The sequence below is a fragment of the Cyprinus carpio genome, chromosome A6 (assembly GCF_018340385.1).
Source record: "Cyprinus carpio isolate SPL01 chromosome A6, ASM1834038v1, whole genome shotgun sequence".
NCBI lineage: Eukaryota > Metazoa > Chordata > Actinopteri > Cypriniformes > Cyprinidae > Cyprinus > Cyprinus carpio.
The window spans coordinates 25,060,491-25,075,789 of NC_056577.1; the positions used below are offsets into that span (position 1 = coordinate 25,060,491).

The following is a 15,299-nucleotide window of genomic DNA, read 5'->3' on the forward strand; positions in this document are numbered from 1 at the left end:
AATATTAGTAAATGTTTATAGAAAAAAATGTTATGCAAAGTCATACACTGATGATGAGAGTAAATACTGAACTCAGCTGTATTAATGTGTGTTTGCACAAGAGAGATCTGCTAGTTTAATGTAGTTTTGTGGTTCACCATTGTGCTGGAGAGTAGAGTCTGTGCTTCAGTCAATGATGAGCCACAAACGCTAATCTTCTGCTGCTTTATATAAAGACAGTAAATGTGGAGTTGCTGATTCAGTGACAATCTCTTTACTAAGCATTTTAGTACATAAGTGTGTACTTTTGCTGGTTAATGACGTTCTACAAAGATTTGAGTAAAATTCGTGCTTTGTTTGATTGCACTTTCAATGTTTGCAGTTTTACATTATTATGTTTTTATTTTTATTTGTTTTTAGTGGAATAAGTTGAATTAAATTAAATGATTTAAAAAGTTGTTTTTGTTGTTTTTTTTTGTGTTTTTAACTTGAATGGTTTGAAGCAATCGGTTTCGCAAATGAAAACGAGTTACCACATGGAATAATAACGGTAACATACTGTAAAAATGAAGAGCTGTAAATTAACTGTAGAGAGCTGTAAACTAACAGTACAATGCTGGCAACCACAGCTGCCAGTAGATTACCGTTATTTTACAGCGCAATTTTTTACAGTGTATTTGAGGAGCAAATGTAATTTGTAATGTCATTAGCCCTTTGTAACGGGATGTAACATGTTGAATTGGATTAAAACACATCCAAGACCTAGACCAGGGAAAGGGCCAAAGGTATATGGAGGTCCTGCCAACATGGACTAGGCTGCTACTGACTATAATCTGCAAATCAATGATCATTAATACACAACCACACATCGGCATTAAATAAGACGTTACATATTTTGCTCAGTATCAATCTCTTCTCTGAGAAATTGGTGACTTAAGTCAACAGACAATGTAATATTCAGCTTTTGTTTCTTTTTTTCTTTTTCAATTTTACTGAAAGAAAGTGATATGATTTAACAAATTAAAGTGTAACATCAGCAAATAAGAGAAGCAATGTAATTAGTGTTTTTTTTTTGGCAGAAATGTGCATTAAAGAAGAAGCATTAATTTGGATAAGGAAGCTTAGTAGGGTAAAACAACAAACTTTTTACTTATTGAGCACCAACTGGAGAATTATATCTTGCCAATTGCTAATTTACCTCAGAGACACTGCATACTATTTAGTCAAACAATATGTGATTGGCTAAAACGAGAGAGCAAAATTGGTGGGTCAGAAAATTAACTGGAATTGGATAATTAGATCTATTACCTCTGCTTGGGAGTTGTACTTTAGCCAGAAGTCATTGGTTAAGTATATTATCTCAGCCACCACAAAGTCTAATTTCACTGCTGCAGATCTCTGATTTTTTTAAAGCAACTTTTACTTATTCTAAGGTAAGCTGAGGGATCAATTCATATGCAGTCAATACAAATAAATTAATCTGCATCAACATCTGTATAATAATGAAATGTCAATATAGAAAATATAATTATATAATTAGTAGGAGTAGACCAGAAAGTAAAAGTCTTTGGTGGCACTCATCTCAATGACCTGACCTCATAATTATGGGAAATCTTGGGTTGTAAAGAGCATCTTTCAAATCACCCCCCCCCTCCCCTAAATAGTCTTCCACACTGTGTTAGCCAAACACTGATAAAAAATAAATAAATAAATAAATAAAAACCTCACAAACTCTCAACGGCACCTCAAGTACACCCTTTGTATTTATCTATGATTGATTTTCTAAGCATACCTTATGAGTAATTTTGGCAATGATTTAGGGAAGGAAGGTAAGTGTGTTAAAACAATTCACTCTCAATAACGTAAAGTAGATAATTAGATCTAAGCTATTATTCTTGTCACAGATTGCACTTTGGCCAGAAGTCTTGAGGTAAGAGAATAAGCACCAGTATACTGCTATGGCCTGAGGAGACAGCTGTAGCCTTTATATATAAAAAAAACCTTATGGCACTGAAAAGGGAAGTGAATAACATTGATTATATTGTTACAATGGCGACTGTCAAGGGGTGAGATATATTAGACAGCAAGTAAACAGTCAGTCCTTGAATTTCATGTGTTAAAAGCAGGAAAAATGTTTCAGTGTTTTGCAGGGAAACCTTATGCCCTGGCATTCATGAGGTTGTTACTTTGACACATGCTACCTACTAAAGACTGTTGTAGACCACATGCACTCCTTCATAGCAATGGTGTTCCCTGATGGCAGTGGCCTCTTTCAGCAGGATAATGGTGCCAAATACCACAGGACACCTTCAGAGGTCTTGTGAAGTCCATGCCTCCATGCATCAGAGCTGTTTTTGCAGCATTAATATTATGTGTTATTACGTGTTAGATAGGAGTGTGCACTGGTGTGTACTGTTTCTTTACACAATGATATCACCAACTACTGGTCTGGCATGAATAATACAGCATTTAAAAAAATAAAAATTGTGGATCCATGTGGACAGGGATTGTTTTGACAATGTTGTCATCTGTATGTTAAACTTTTTAAAAATGTGAAAGAAAAACGTCTGTTTTTATTACATTGTTGACATGGAAACGCACCCTTGGGTAGGTGATTTTAATGTTGTGGCTGATCAGTGTATAAAGATGTATGCATATTTCTAATTCAAAACTACTCAAGTTTTTACCTTTATACGTTTTTCAGAAGCTTTTATTCAAAACAACATCTATTGTATTTTAAGGTACACACTTTTATCATTTTACACATTCCCCGGGAATCAAACCAGGGGAAAAGGGAATGCTCCTTTTAGCTAAACAAACAATTAAAAAAATTATTTGAAGAAATCTTAAGTGTATTTTAATTTCATCCACTGGAAATTTATTTACCACTAATTTTAAACATAAACCTCACTAAATGTCTTTTTTTGGAGTCTGACAAGTCACCACTTCATGACTGCTTGTTCTAACAGCTGCTGAAAACAACTTGAAACCTCCTAGAGAATATAAACAATGAAAAGATAAAGTGAATCACTGTAGCCCACACATTATATTAACACTTGTAATGATGTGCATATTTTGTCTAACTTTTTACATTTGATTTGAATATTATAATATTCAAATATTAATACTTATATAGCATTATTGGATGAATAAGATTTGAAGAATATGGACATTACAATTAGCAATTTTCAGTGGGAGTATATGAGATTTTTGGCAATGTTGCTAGTCAGCTATTGGAAAACTGTATGATCAGTTGGAAAACACAACAGACTGAAGATGTGTGGTATTTGGTAGATGCCTTAAAGACAGTCAGATAGATGCTGCACTGCCGGGAAGTTCTGTACACCCTGGTGTGCTTTGATTCAACTATACTGCCAACAGAGTTTTAACCAGGAAGCTTAAGCTTAGTACCACCTGGCTTGAAACCAGTGTTGGGGAAGCTACTACCAAAGCTACTCTTTTGAGGAAGTGAAAACTGTTTACATCAGAAAAGTCCAGAATAGCATTTTCCAAAAGTTGCTTGTCCACTCTTCAATGTCAGAAAACGGGCCCCAGCTCAAAGTTAGCTCATCATTTTGAGTTGACTGGATCACAAAAAGAAGTTTATTCAAGTGTGCTATTAGTATACGTATTTTAAACTAAAAATAGGAAAGTATACTTTTAGTTTACTTTTTATGTATGTGGTGGGGGAGGCGTGGTTCAGCGAGGTCTGCGACGGGAGAGCAAGTGAGGAGACGAGCGGTGGTAAGTGGGGCAAGTGAAAAACGATTAACACCTGGATCTCGTTGCAGTGATTGGCATGGGGAACCGGTATTTAAGCCGGCTGAGGACTGGCGAGAAGAGAGAGAGGGCTGGGGACTCGTGGGAGTGAGAAGCTGTGGTGCTACAAACCCCAAAGATAGGAAGACTACAGTAGTGCGAAGTAGAGAACTACTGTGAACTGCATGCGCATGTGGCGCGATTGTTTATTTGTTTTTATTGTTTTGTGTCAAATAAAGTATCCCATGAGCCTCAGCACGCCGACCCCGGTCTCCTTCCTCTTTACTTGAACGAACTTTGTTACACTGGTGCCGAAACCCGGGAGGAAGGAGAACGATTCCGCCATGCAAACTCCGTCAGGACCATCGGGATCGCCATTTGCGGAGATCATAACATTGCTCGCGGGCCTGCATCAGGAACACCACCAAGCCCTGCTGGACTTACGGGCCGACCACGAACACCGGTTCCAGGCAATGATGCAGGTCCAGCAGCAGGACCGCGAGCTGTTCCGGAGCTTGCTGGACTGGGAGGGTCGGACGAGGTCGGCCTTCCCCAGTGCCAGCCCAGCCTCTCACATGCCTCTCACGAAGATGGGGCCAACAGATGACCCAGAGGTGTTCTTCGATCTTTTTGAGAAGACGGCTGAGGCATGTGGGTGGTCGACAGACAGCTGGCCGGTCCGGGTCATCCCGTTGCTGTCGGGGGAGGCCCAGAAGGCTGCCCAACAACTGCCCGTCCCGAACCTCCTGGTGTATGCCGATTTAAAAAGAGCCATTCTCCAGAGGGTCGGCCTCAGCCCCGAGCAACACCGTCAGCGCTTCCGGTCGCTGGAACTGACCGAAGCGGGCCAACCCTTTGTCTTGGCACGGCAGCTCCGCGGTCGTTCCAGGTAGTTGCTGTTGTCGTGAGGAAGATGGGTGTTTGCCGTAGTAAGCAAGGTGGTACTGGAGCAGTTCATCTCCCGTCTCCCAAAGAGGACTGCCCAGTGGGTCCAGTGCCACCGCCCGGCGTCGCTGGATCTGGCCATTCAACTGGCGGAGGATCAGCTGGCGGCGTGCTCCGGGGTCGGAGAGGCCCTTCCATCTATCTCTTTCTCTCTCTCTTCCCCTGTCTCTCCCTCCTCCCCTGCCCCAAAACCTGTCCCTCTCCCTAGGTCCCGATGGGCTGGGCCACCAAGGGCCGCCCCCCCGCTGGAGGACGGGGGATGGATCCAGCAGCTGGGGCACGAGGCCCGACCTGGGGAATGGGATCACAGCGCCGGGAGGGGTCCGAGGAGCCTTCTGCTGCTTCCCCACGCCAATCACCTGACCCACGTCCTGCCACTAGGGCGGCGGGGAGGCCTGGGCCGTGGATCGGTGCCCGGTCATGGAGGTGGGGACGTTGGTCTGGATCCCGGACAACCCGTAGGCTGCCCCCGATCAAGCCGGGTTGTACCAAATACCCGTGAGTATTAAGGGGGGTACCTATCGGGCCTTGGTGGATTCAGGTTGTAACCAGACATCCATCCATCAAAGCCTGATACAAGCTGGGGCATTGGATATGGGCCGCATGGTTAAGGTGAGGTGTGTGCACGGGGATATAGTGGAATACCCCCTAAAAGCCATAGCCATCCAATTTAGGGGCCAAAAGCATAATGTGGAGGTGGCCGTTAGTCCGCGCCTCCGGCATCCGCTAAACTTGGGAACCAATTGGCCAGCGTTTGAGCAGTTATTGGGGTGTTTAACAGTGGATGCCTCAGGGGAAAAGGGACGGCAAGGGGGGGGGGGGGGGGTGAGCACGCAGGTGGGAGAATCTGTGCCGGGACCTAGTGGTTAAGCGAATTGTACTAATTGTTGGGCATTAAAGCGGTACGTACCAGCGTCTATCACCCACAAACGGACGGACTGGTCGAATGGTTCAATCGAACGTTGAAAACAATGGTTCGTAAATTCGTACAAGAAGACGCGAAAAATTGGGACAGATGGCTAGGTCCCCTCTTATTTGCCGTGCGTGAGGTCCACTGGGTTTTCCCCCTTCAAGCTTCTTTATGGGCGCCAGCCCCGAGGGGTGTTAGACGTCCTAAAAGAAACTTGGGAGGACTTACGTTCGGATAGTAAGAACGAAATTCAATATGTCCTGGACCTGAGAGCAAAACTCCATACACTGGGGCGGCTCTCTATGGAGAATTTGCTTCAGGCCCAGGACAGGCAAAGCCAGCTGTATAACCGGGGGGACTAAGTTACGAGAATTTGCACCGGGAGATAAAGTGCTCGTATTACTCCCAACCTCTAGCTCCAAATTATTAGCAAAGTGGCAAGGACCCTTTGAGGTCACACGGCGGATAGGAGATCTCAATTATGAAGTAGTTCGGACAGATAGAGGCGACTCACGGCAAATCTACCACCTCAACCTCCTTAAAAAATGGAGCGCGGAGGGGTCAGTGTTGCTAGCAACGGCAGTAAGTGAAAAAGAAGGATCTCGGGCCAGAAGCGATCATTAAAGAGAAATCCCTCGCCCCGGCCCCGGGAGGGGATCACCTCTCGCCCTCGCAGCTCACTGACATTGGGCGTTTACAGGTAGAGTTTGCAGACGTGTTTTCGCCCCTACCTGGTCGTACTGATCTGATTCAGCACCATATTGAGACAGAGCCGGGCGTGGTGGTTCGCAGCCGGCCATATAGATTACCTGAACACAAGAAAAAAGTGGTTCAGACCGAATTAGAGGCAATGCTGAGGATGGGAGTAATCAAGGAGTCCCACAGTGATTGGGCGAGCCCGATAGTTTTGGTGCCTAAAACGGATGGCTCGGTGCGGTTTTGTGTGGACTATCGCAGGGTGAACGCAGTATCAAAATTTGATGCTTATCCAATGCCGCGGATTGACAAGTTGCTCGATCGGTTAGGCACGGCTCGCTTTTACTCGGCACTGGACTTAACAAAGGGATATTGGCAGATCCCCTTATCTCCCATGTCCAAAGAAAAAACAGCCTTCACCACGCCGTTTGGATTACACCAATTTGTGACGCTTCCTTTCGGTTTGTTCGGGGCCCCAGCTACGTTTCAGCGCCTCATGGATCGAGTGCTGCGACCCCATGCTGCATATGCCGCTGCCTACTTGGATGATATCATCATCTACAGTGGGGACTGGCAGCGGCATATAGAGCATGTGAGGGCTGTCCTCGGGGCGCTGAGACGGGCAGGGCTAATGGCCAACCCGAAGAAGTGCGCAGTTGGGCGGGTGGAGGTAAGGTATCTGGGCTTCCACTTGGGCCATGGGCAGGTGCGTCCCCAAATTGATAAGACGGCAGCCATTGCGACCTGCCCCAGGCCCAAGACCAAAAAGGAGGTGAGGCAGTTCCTGGGGCTGGCGGGATATTATAGGAGGTTTATTCCTCGTTATTCGGACCTCACCAGCCCGCTGACTGACCTCACTAAAACGGAGGTACCAGATATGGTCCAGTGGATGGAGCAGTGCCAACAGGCCTTTACCCGGGTTAAGGCTGCCCTGTGTGGCGGACCGCTCCTGCACTCTCCTAACTTTTCTCTCCCCTTTCTGTTGCAGACCGACGCGTTGGACAGGGGGCTGGGCGCGGTCCTGTCCCAGGAGGTGGAGGGGGAGGACCTTCCGGTGCTGTACATTAGTCAGAAGCTCTCGAAGAGAGAGACTAAGTACAGCACCATAGAGAAGGAGTGTTTGGCCATCAGGTGGGTGGTCCTCACCCTTCGCTATTACCTCCTGGGGCAGGAGTTCACCCTCTGTTCGGACCATGTGCCCCTACAGCATGAAGGACACCATGCGCAAATCACCTGTTGGTATCTCGCTTTACAGCCTTTCAAGTTCAAGGTGATTCACAGGCCGGGGGCGACTTCCTCTCCAGGAAAGGGGGGGGGGGGGTGGGCTGCAGGCCGGGTGGCTCCCCGGCCTGAGTCGGGCGGTGGGGGTATGTGGTGGGGGAGGCGTGGTTCAGCGAGGTCTGCGACGGGAGAGCAAGTGAGGAGATGAGCGGTGGTAAGTGGGGCAAGTGAAAAACGATTAACACCTGGATCTCGTTGCAGTGATTGGCATGGGGAACCGGTATTTAAGCCGGCTGAGGACCGGCGAGAAGAGAGAGAGGGCTGGGGACTCGTGGGAGTGAGAAGCTGTGGTGCTACAAACCCCAAAGATAGGAAGACTACAGTAGTGCGAAGTAGAGAAATACTGTGAACTGCATGCGCATGTGGCGCGATTGTTTATTTGTTTTTATTGTTTTGTGTCAAATAAAGTATCCCACGAGCCTCAGCACGCCGACCCCGGTCTCCTTCCTCTTTACTTGAACGAACTTTGTTACAATGTACTTTTCAGAAATGGGCTTTATGTACTTCTAAAATATTTACTTATAATGACAATTAAGTATACTTGACTTATACTTACAAAAACTCAAAATATACTTGAACTTTACTTAAGTATACTTAATAAAATAAACTTGAAGTATACTACTTTTTGGTAAGGGATGATTAACCGAACATGAAGTGCTTTTTTTCACAATTCACACAACAATGTGAAATTATGTTTTTAAATGTATCCACATGGGAGAGTGATTTCAAAAATCTCAATTTTGGCTGGACAAAAATGTTTAGTGTGGGCGGAAGATTTTCAAATTTAATGTGGACGTAGCCAGCCTATCGGCAAGTAGCCTAACTACTGTAGGTTATTGGACTAGAGCTTGTATTCACACTGCATGGTTAGCACAGGTCGCTAATCTTTGTTTATCCCTAATGAGCAGAATCCCTAACAAGACACTAAACCCATTACATGATTTCCAGCATTTGTTAGCATTTGCAACTTGCAGGCTAAACAAACATTCAAACATCCCCTAAATGCAATCAAACCTTCTATCATCCTTATTTTAAGTTGCCTAATTAGTAAAATACACTCATAAACCAACAAATAAAAATAAAGCAATTCAATAAAGCAAAGTAGGCTAAACAAGATGGTGCCGTCGATGCCTGCCTCGGTTTGTAGTTCTTTGATACTTTTACTATTCTTGGCTCTTTGTCTTTTTTAAGTAACATTTTTTCCAATCAGCTTTACTAGGTGCAAACTCCTAGATATCAGAAATAGCACACCAAATAACTGCCGACTTTTGAGCATTCAGAGTGGTGTAGCAAGTCAGCCCGGGGACTATATGCAAAAACATTTTGGGTTGAAAGGATCACATGACTGTTATATAACTAGTAGTCCAGTTTCCCCAGACCACACTACAATGCAAAAACTGTGTTTTTAGATTTATCCACTTGGGAGAGCGAAATTAATCAAAATTGTGTGTAGATTAAAAGCCATATTTCTTTAAACAGCTGAATAAATAAAACCTAAAGCCATAGTCTTCTACAGGGAAAAATATATAAGGAAGCAGATGAGTGTTGTCATGCTTGACTCTTCTGGTTCAAATTCGAACTTTTCTGCATCGCTTTCATGCAGTTAATGACCTGTATCTGTTCAGTGCCCCCATTTTTGGGCTGGTCCAGGTAAGTCGGTCATGCTAATTAGACACTTTGAATCAGTGAAAGAGAGAAGCTCAAATAATCAAATAGCTCAAATAGTCATTTAAAATTCTTCATCTTCATGGTTTTTGGCAAAACAGATGTGTGCTCAGTATTTCTTTTTGTAGAACTATATGTCAACTGTGTTTTCTCGATTTTTTTTTTATGCTTTTCAGTCCACTGTCTTAAACAGGCATATGTTCACATGGATCAAACTCTGTAAACTCCATAATTATTGGCCATATACCTCTTCTCTCCCTGCCTTGGAATTTTTTAAGACCTGATCTGATCCTTTTCCTTAATGCAGATAGGTTAAGATTTTTTAAGACCTGACCTGATCTTTTTCTGTTAATGCAGATAGGTACACATCACATCTGGGTTCTATACTCTTTACATAAATAGAGCCTGGATAGATTAGTTTGCGCAATGCTCAACACATGGTTTATCTCATGTCTCTCCACCAATGCTTCAAAACAAGGTAGCGCACCACTTAACCTAAACATAAGCCTCTTTTCTTGACATCATCACATGCAAAGGTTATGACCAGAACTGCTTAAACCCACCCAAAGGTTCAGTGAGAAACATAAGACACATAATGACCATTTCAAGTCAGACATCATGCCTGATTGTATTAATATCATTATATTAAGCTGTTTTGTCAGCTTTTCTGTATATATTTGACAAAACTTTTAATCATGACATTTAATTCTAGCATGCCACTTGAATGTGATACTTGCAATTTTTTTATATTGTTTTATATACAGATTTTTTATAAAGTAATAAGAATTTAAAACATTTCCTAAATTATGAGACTACAAAATGCAAGATTTATTATAAGCTATATCCTTGAAGTTATGTGCATTCAGGTAAAAGTGTAATTTAATAAATATAGAAAAAAATAATACAATAAATATGAAATAAAATTAAATTGGTGAATAAATCAATACAAACATATATACATAAATATAGTACTACATTCACCATTGTTTGTAAACCCCATCATCTTATTTGAAATAACCTTTTCTAATATTTCTTAATAATCCTTAACATTTTTCTTCACTGGAAATATTTGTACTTTTGATTTTGAGTTATTCTCATATAATTCTCATATAATCATCTTCCAACATTTTGAGAAAAATTACAATTGGGAAATAAATAAATAAATAAATAAATAAAAATAAAAAAACAACTAATACATCTTATTAGAGTGATTTCTAATTGCAATTAATCTAATTAATTTTCTAATAATCTTCCATCAACTTTGTAATACAAAATGCCAAAAGAGTGTGTTTAACAACTATTAGACCAAAATTATAACCTCCACAGCCAACATAAAATTATGGGACAAGAGTTTACAAGTCTAAATCTGATAGGGAATCCCCCTTTAGTGTTCTTGTCATTACAAACAGAAACAAGTATTTAGCAGTGAAAGTACATCAGACAACAATCTCTTTTTTTTTAATGACATACAGTGCTGTGCATACTTACTCTGAACTAACAAGTGATAGTTCCTTAATATAAGAATTTCAAATGTCAAGAGAGTGTCAAGATCCAAAGCTTCACATGTGATTAACTCAACACTGATTATGTCTGCCTTTATCATTCAAATCCCACATTGCAACACCCTCCCCACCTTATGCTCCTGGATTTATCCCTTATAAGGAACCTCAGACAGATATATAACACCACCTTTGCAAATAAAGAGCAGGTCCACCACAGCAGATTGCATCCTCTCCCTGTTCGAGATCACTAGTGGGCAAAGATGAACGGCACTGAGGGAAACAACTTCTACATCCCCTTGTCCAACAGGACAGGTCTAGTGAGGAGTCCTTTTGAGTATCCTCAGTATTATCTAGCCGAACCATGGCAGTTTAAAGTGCTTGCTATCTACATATTCTTCCTCATCTGTTTGGGTCTACCAATCAATGGCCTTACATTGATGGTTACAGCTCAACACAAAAAGCTCAGACAACCTCTCAACTTCATTTTGGTTAACCTGGCTGTGGCTGGTGCCATTATGGTTTGTTTTGGATTCACGGTCACTTTCTACACAGCAATTAATGGCTACTTTGCTCTAGGACCAACTGGCTGCGCAATCGAGGGCTTCATGGCCACACTTGGAGGTGAGGAAAATTATTGCATTTTAATGTTTTAATCACGTATAGTGAGATGAACTGTAATTTGGGTGCAGCTGATCTCACTATTTTATTTGCTTCACAGGGCAAATTGCCCTTTGGTCACTTGTGGTGCTGGCCATTGAGAGATACATTGTGGTCTGCAAGCCAATGGGTAGTTTCAAATTCTCAACCAAACACGCTTTGGCAGGAATTGCATTTACATGGATAATGGCCTTTTCATGTGCAGCTCCACCTTTGGTTGGCTGGTCCAGGTCGGTCTTATAAGATCTCATTAATTAGCCTTTCATTGCAGTATAGATGAGTGCAGATTGTAGTTAGTATAACAAACAACTCAATTAAATATGAGGCATTTTCTTTTCTTTTCTTTTTATTTGTTCAATATTTTAAAATGTTAGCTTACTTTCAGTTTATGGCAGTAAAAGGAAACTTTTCACAGATTAACAGAACTTTTGTACCTTTTATTGCTCTCTCATTCTTAGTAATTTTGCTAGATTTTAAATGAAAACATTTAAAATTGTCCGAAAGTACAAAATTTTCTAAATGCAATTGTTTTTATTGCAGTTATTTTACATTTCCTAACATCAGGTGCATTTCTTTAACAGATATATTCCTGAAGGAATGCAGTGCTCATGTGGACCAGACTACTACACCCTGAATCCTGAATACAACAATGAATCATATGTCATCTACATGTTCGTCTGCCATTTTATATTGCCAGTCACCATAATCTTCTTCACCTATGGACGGCTTGTTTGCACAGTCAAGGCGGTATGAAATGTCAATTTAAACATTCCTGTAAATCACCAGTTATTGGAATACCATGTTAAAGTGACATCATCCTTGGTCATTTTACTCTCAGGCTGCAGCTCAACAGCAGGACTCAGCATCTACCCAGAAGGCTGAAAGGGAAGTGACAAAAATGGTCATCCTGATGGTTTTGGGTTTCCTAGTGGCTTGGACCCCTTATGCCACTGTTGCTGCCTGGATCTTCTTTAATAGGGGAGCAGCTTTCAGTGCCCAGTTCATGGCTATTCCAGCCTTTTTCTCAAAGAGCTCATCCATATTTAACCCTATCATTTATGTGCTGCTAAACAAGCAGGTAATCATATATCAGAATTGCCGGAACGTAAACTCATATCCTGCACATCCCATTTCCTCTACTCTCTCAATTATAAAAAAATGGCAAGTCCTCAAAAATGTACTAAGTGAAACATTGTTCTTTACAGTTCCGGAGCTGCATGCTGACCACACTTTTCTGTGGAAAGAACCCTCTTGGCGATGAGGAGTCCTCAACTGTGTCCACCAGCAAGACGGAGGTGTCCTCTGTATCTCCAGCATAGACTGAACTTCTTTCACTATTATGTTCTTTTCGCCAATGACCAATTTCGGCATCTTAAAAAAAGGAAAGAAGAATAGTTGATGCATCTCATTTGGCTTTGTTCACTATTATTACCATTAAACTGGTGAGCTCACAAATATTTGTTAAATAAGTAAAACGCTTTTTGGCTGTAATGGGTTATCAGTGTACTTTTTTATCAACTGGGAGGCTAGCATCTTTGGCCTAAAATGTGTATATATTTTGTACAAAATGAACAAATGGATAGAAATAAATATAGGCATTAAAAATGTCTTTGTTTTCATTATAAAATTAGTCAAACTACTGAACTTAATTTACCATTAGCAGATTGAGCACACTCTATTTTTAAATCAAGGTACAATCCATGCATTAGAATGCAAACAAATTCATCTGTAACATTTCTCTCAGTAAGGCTGGACATTGCAACAAGGAAAACTGCTGTCTGCTATATTGTGGACAATGAGATTTACATATTCCATTTAAGGCTAATGCAACAACAACCATTCATTGTCTAATTAAGGTTTATTTATCTTTGATTTTGATACAGTTTACAAACTTTGGAGTGTAGAATATATAAACATTTCCTCAAGTGTATTGTGTTTTGAATAGCAAACCAAGTATGTAACAATAATAGCTGCTTTTGTGTACATTTTGCCATCATAAAGTTAGAACAGGTTTTGGTTGCTGCAATATCTAATGTCATCATTTCAGAATATACTGTTTTTGAGGACTGAACATGAAATTAACTGGGTTAAATTATTTGTGTGGTTATCAACTTTATGCCACGATGCTATTGGTTAAACTTGACTTGTATTGAATCAGAACATTCAAGTTTGGAGTAGTGTGATTTATTTTAATAAGAGCTGACCAGGCTAACATCAGCATTTGTCTTATCATTCTGACTCCTCCTAAATGTCTTAATGTGACCTTTATGTTGCTCAGACAAAGCACTACTGGCAAGAAACAGAAGCAGAGAGGACAAAACAGATGTAACTCCAGGAATGCTCTCTCCAAGACAGAGCAAACACAGGTGACAGGTCAACAGCACCTTGGCAAATGGTCCAATAATGTTACTGTCAGTCAAATTACCTTGTTGAATCCGAGAAGGGTAGTAATTAAGTAAATAAGTTTACCCATAACAATGTTCTTGACTTGAGGATGTAATTTGTACAATCTCTCATGTAGCAACTTCACAAGATCAAGGTCCATATATGTCCATGATCATTGTCACCTTTAACAATTTTGAACAATTTACTGTTTGACTTAGGAACAGGTCCTATAGGCTAAAACTTTAAAGGCTTTAGTTTGGATGTGAGTCTTTTAGCTTGGATGACAAACCACAGCTCAACAATTTAAACACATAAGCTCATTTACCTAATGGCTTGGACAGCTAGGCTATTCACTGGAACAGCACCATTATTACACACACACACACACACACAAAAGCGGAAAAAGCAATGAGAAACACTGAAATTTATTCAGTATTTCAGGGGTTTGCGTGTTTAAATTGACGTTAAACATGAACACCGATTTCGGACAGTAGGACCGCTTCACATGAATTCACAAATCATGAAGAGTGACATGTGATATCATTTGTATGTCTACAACACCGCACTGCTGAGCCAAACTAAATCTGAATATCGAACCGCAAACTATCTTCACTCCGTTCACCTGACGCCTGCCTGCCGATGTTTGCAGCGCACTTGCTTTGGACGGTGCGGCTGGATCTTTGACGGGTGGATTTCGTGGTGGTTGTCAACGTCGTCCTGTGTTCCCGTTTGCTGTTTGAGGTCCTGCTCGTCTTGGATTTGTGGAATGGGAGACAGGGGTTGACAAGGATCCCCTCACTTTACAACGGATTACACTGTTTATCTCACGGCTAATTTCGCTTGGACTTTGGGTCTGACATATGTTTCTCCTTATTCTCACTCCGAACTATGCGCTTAACTCAGAATGACGTTCATTCATTCCTAACTTAACTCCATATAGCCTACATAATACTGCCATCTGCTATTTCAGTTTTGCACTCTCTCTCATAAAATGAAAATAAACAAATAGGCATGTAACGTGTCCCACAATGAGAACTTAAAAAGAGTTGGTTGGGAAAACGTTCAGTGTGCAGAGATAACAAAGAAGTAGAGTAGCCTAAAAGTGTTATTTCGCAATATTTTTGGTAAATAGGCCTAATTCCTATACAGTTGTGTTATTTTATAATTTTGAAAACTTTACTATTATTTTAAAATGTTCAGAAATCCCAGAATAAAGAATAAGGTCAATAATAAAATGCATTACACCCTGATAAAACAGCTGCGCTGACATAGAGCCAATATTGCATTTATAGGCGCATGTTCGATTGTTTACAAAAGTGAATCAAAGTCTAGTTCATTAACTCTATATGAATTTATTTAACGTCATTTTGCTAACAATGGGCCAACACTTCTTTTCATGAACGATATAGGGACAACATTGCCGCCTCCAGCTCACTACTGTATAGCATAACCTAAAAACAACAACAACAAAAAAACTAAACAAATCTTATAATACCACATTTGCCATATAATTTCAACAA

The 15,299-nt window shown here is 41.2% G+C and overlaps 1 protein-coding gene across 1 annotated transcript; it reads left to right on the forward strand.

Annotated features, from left to right (window-relative positions):
• Positions 1-10,916: 10,916 nt before the first annotated feature.
• LOC109091333 (green-sensitive opsin-2) lies at positions 10,917-13,592 on the forward strand. Its single transcript, XM_019105092.2, has 5 exons — positions 10,917-11,358; positions 11,456-11,624; positions 11,976-12,141; positions 12,233-12,472; positions 12,600-13,592. The coding sequence occupies exons 1-5, from the start codon at positions 10,998-11,000 to the stop codon at positions 12,711-12,713; spliced, it is 1,050 nt and encodes a 349-aa protein (XP_018960637.1). The 5' UTR covers positions 10,917-10,997; the 3' UTR covers positions 12,714-13,592.
• The last annotated feature ends 1,707 nt before the right edge of the window (positions 13,593-15,299 follow it).

Excerpts from the sequence above, each read along its gene's own strand:
- LOC109091333 (XM_019105092.2), top strand. The coding sequence starts at position 10,998 with ATGAACGGCACTGAGGGAAACAACTTCTACATCCCCTTGTCCAACAGG. Across the intron at positions 11,359-11,455 it reads CTTCATGGCCACACTTGGAG|GGCAAATTGCCCTTTGGTCA; the intron begins GTGAGGAAAATT and ends TTTGCTTCACAG. Across the intron at positions 12,473-12,599 it reads ATGTGCTGCTAAACAAGCAG|TTCCGGAGCTGCATGCTGAC; the intron begins GTAATCATATAT and ends TGTTCTTTACAG.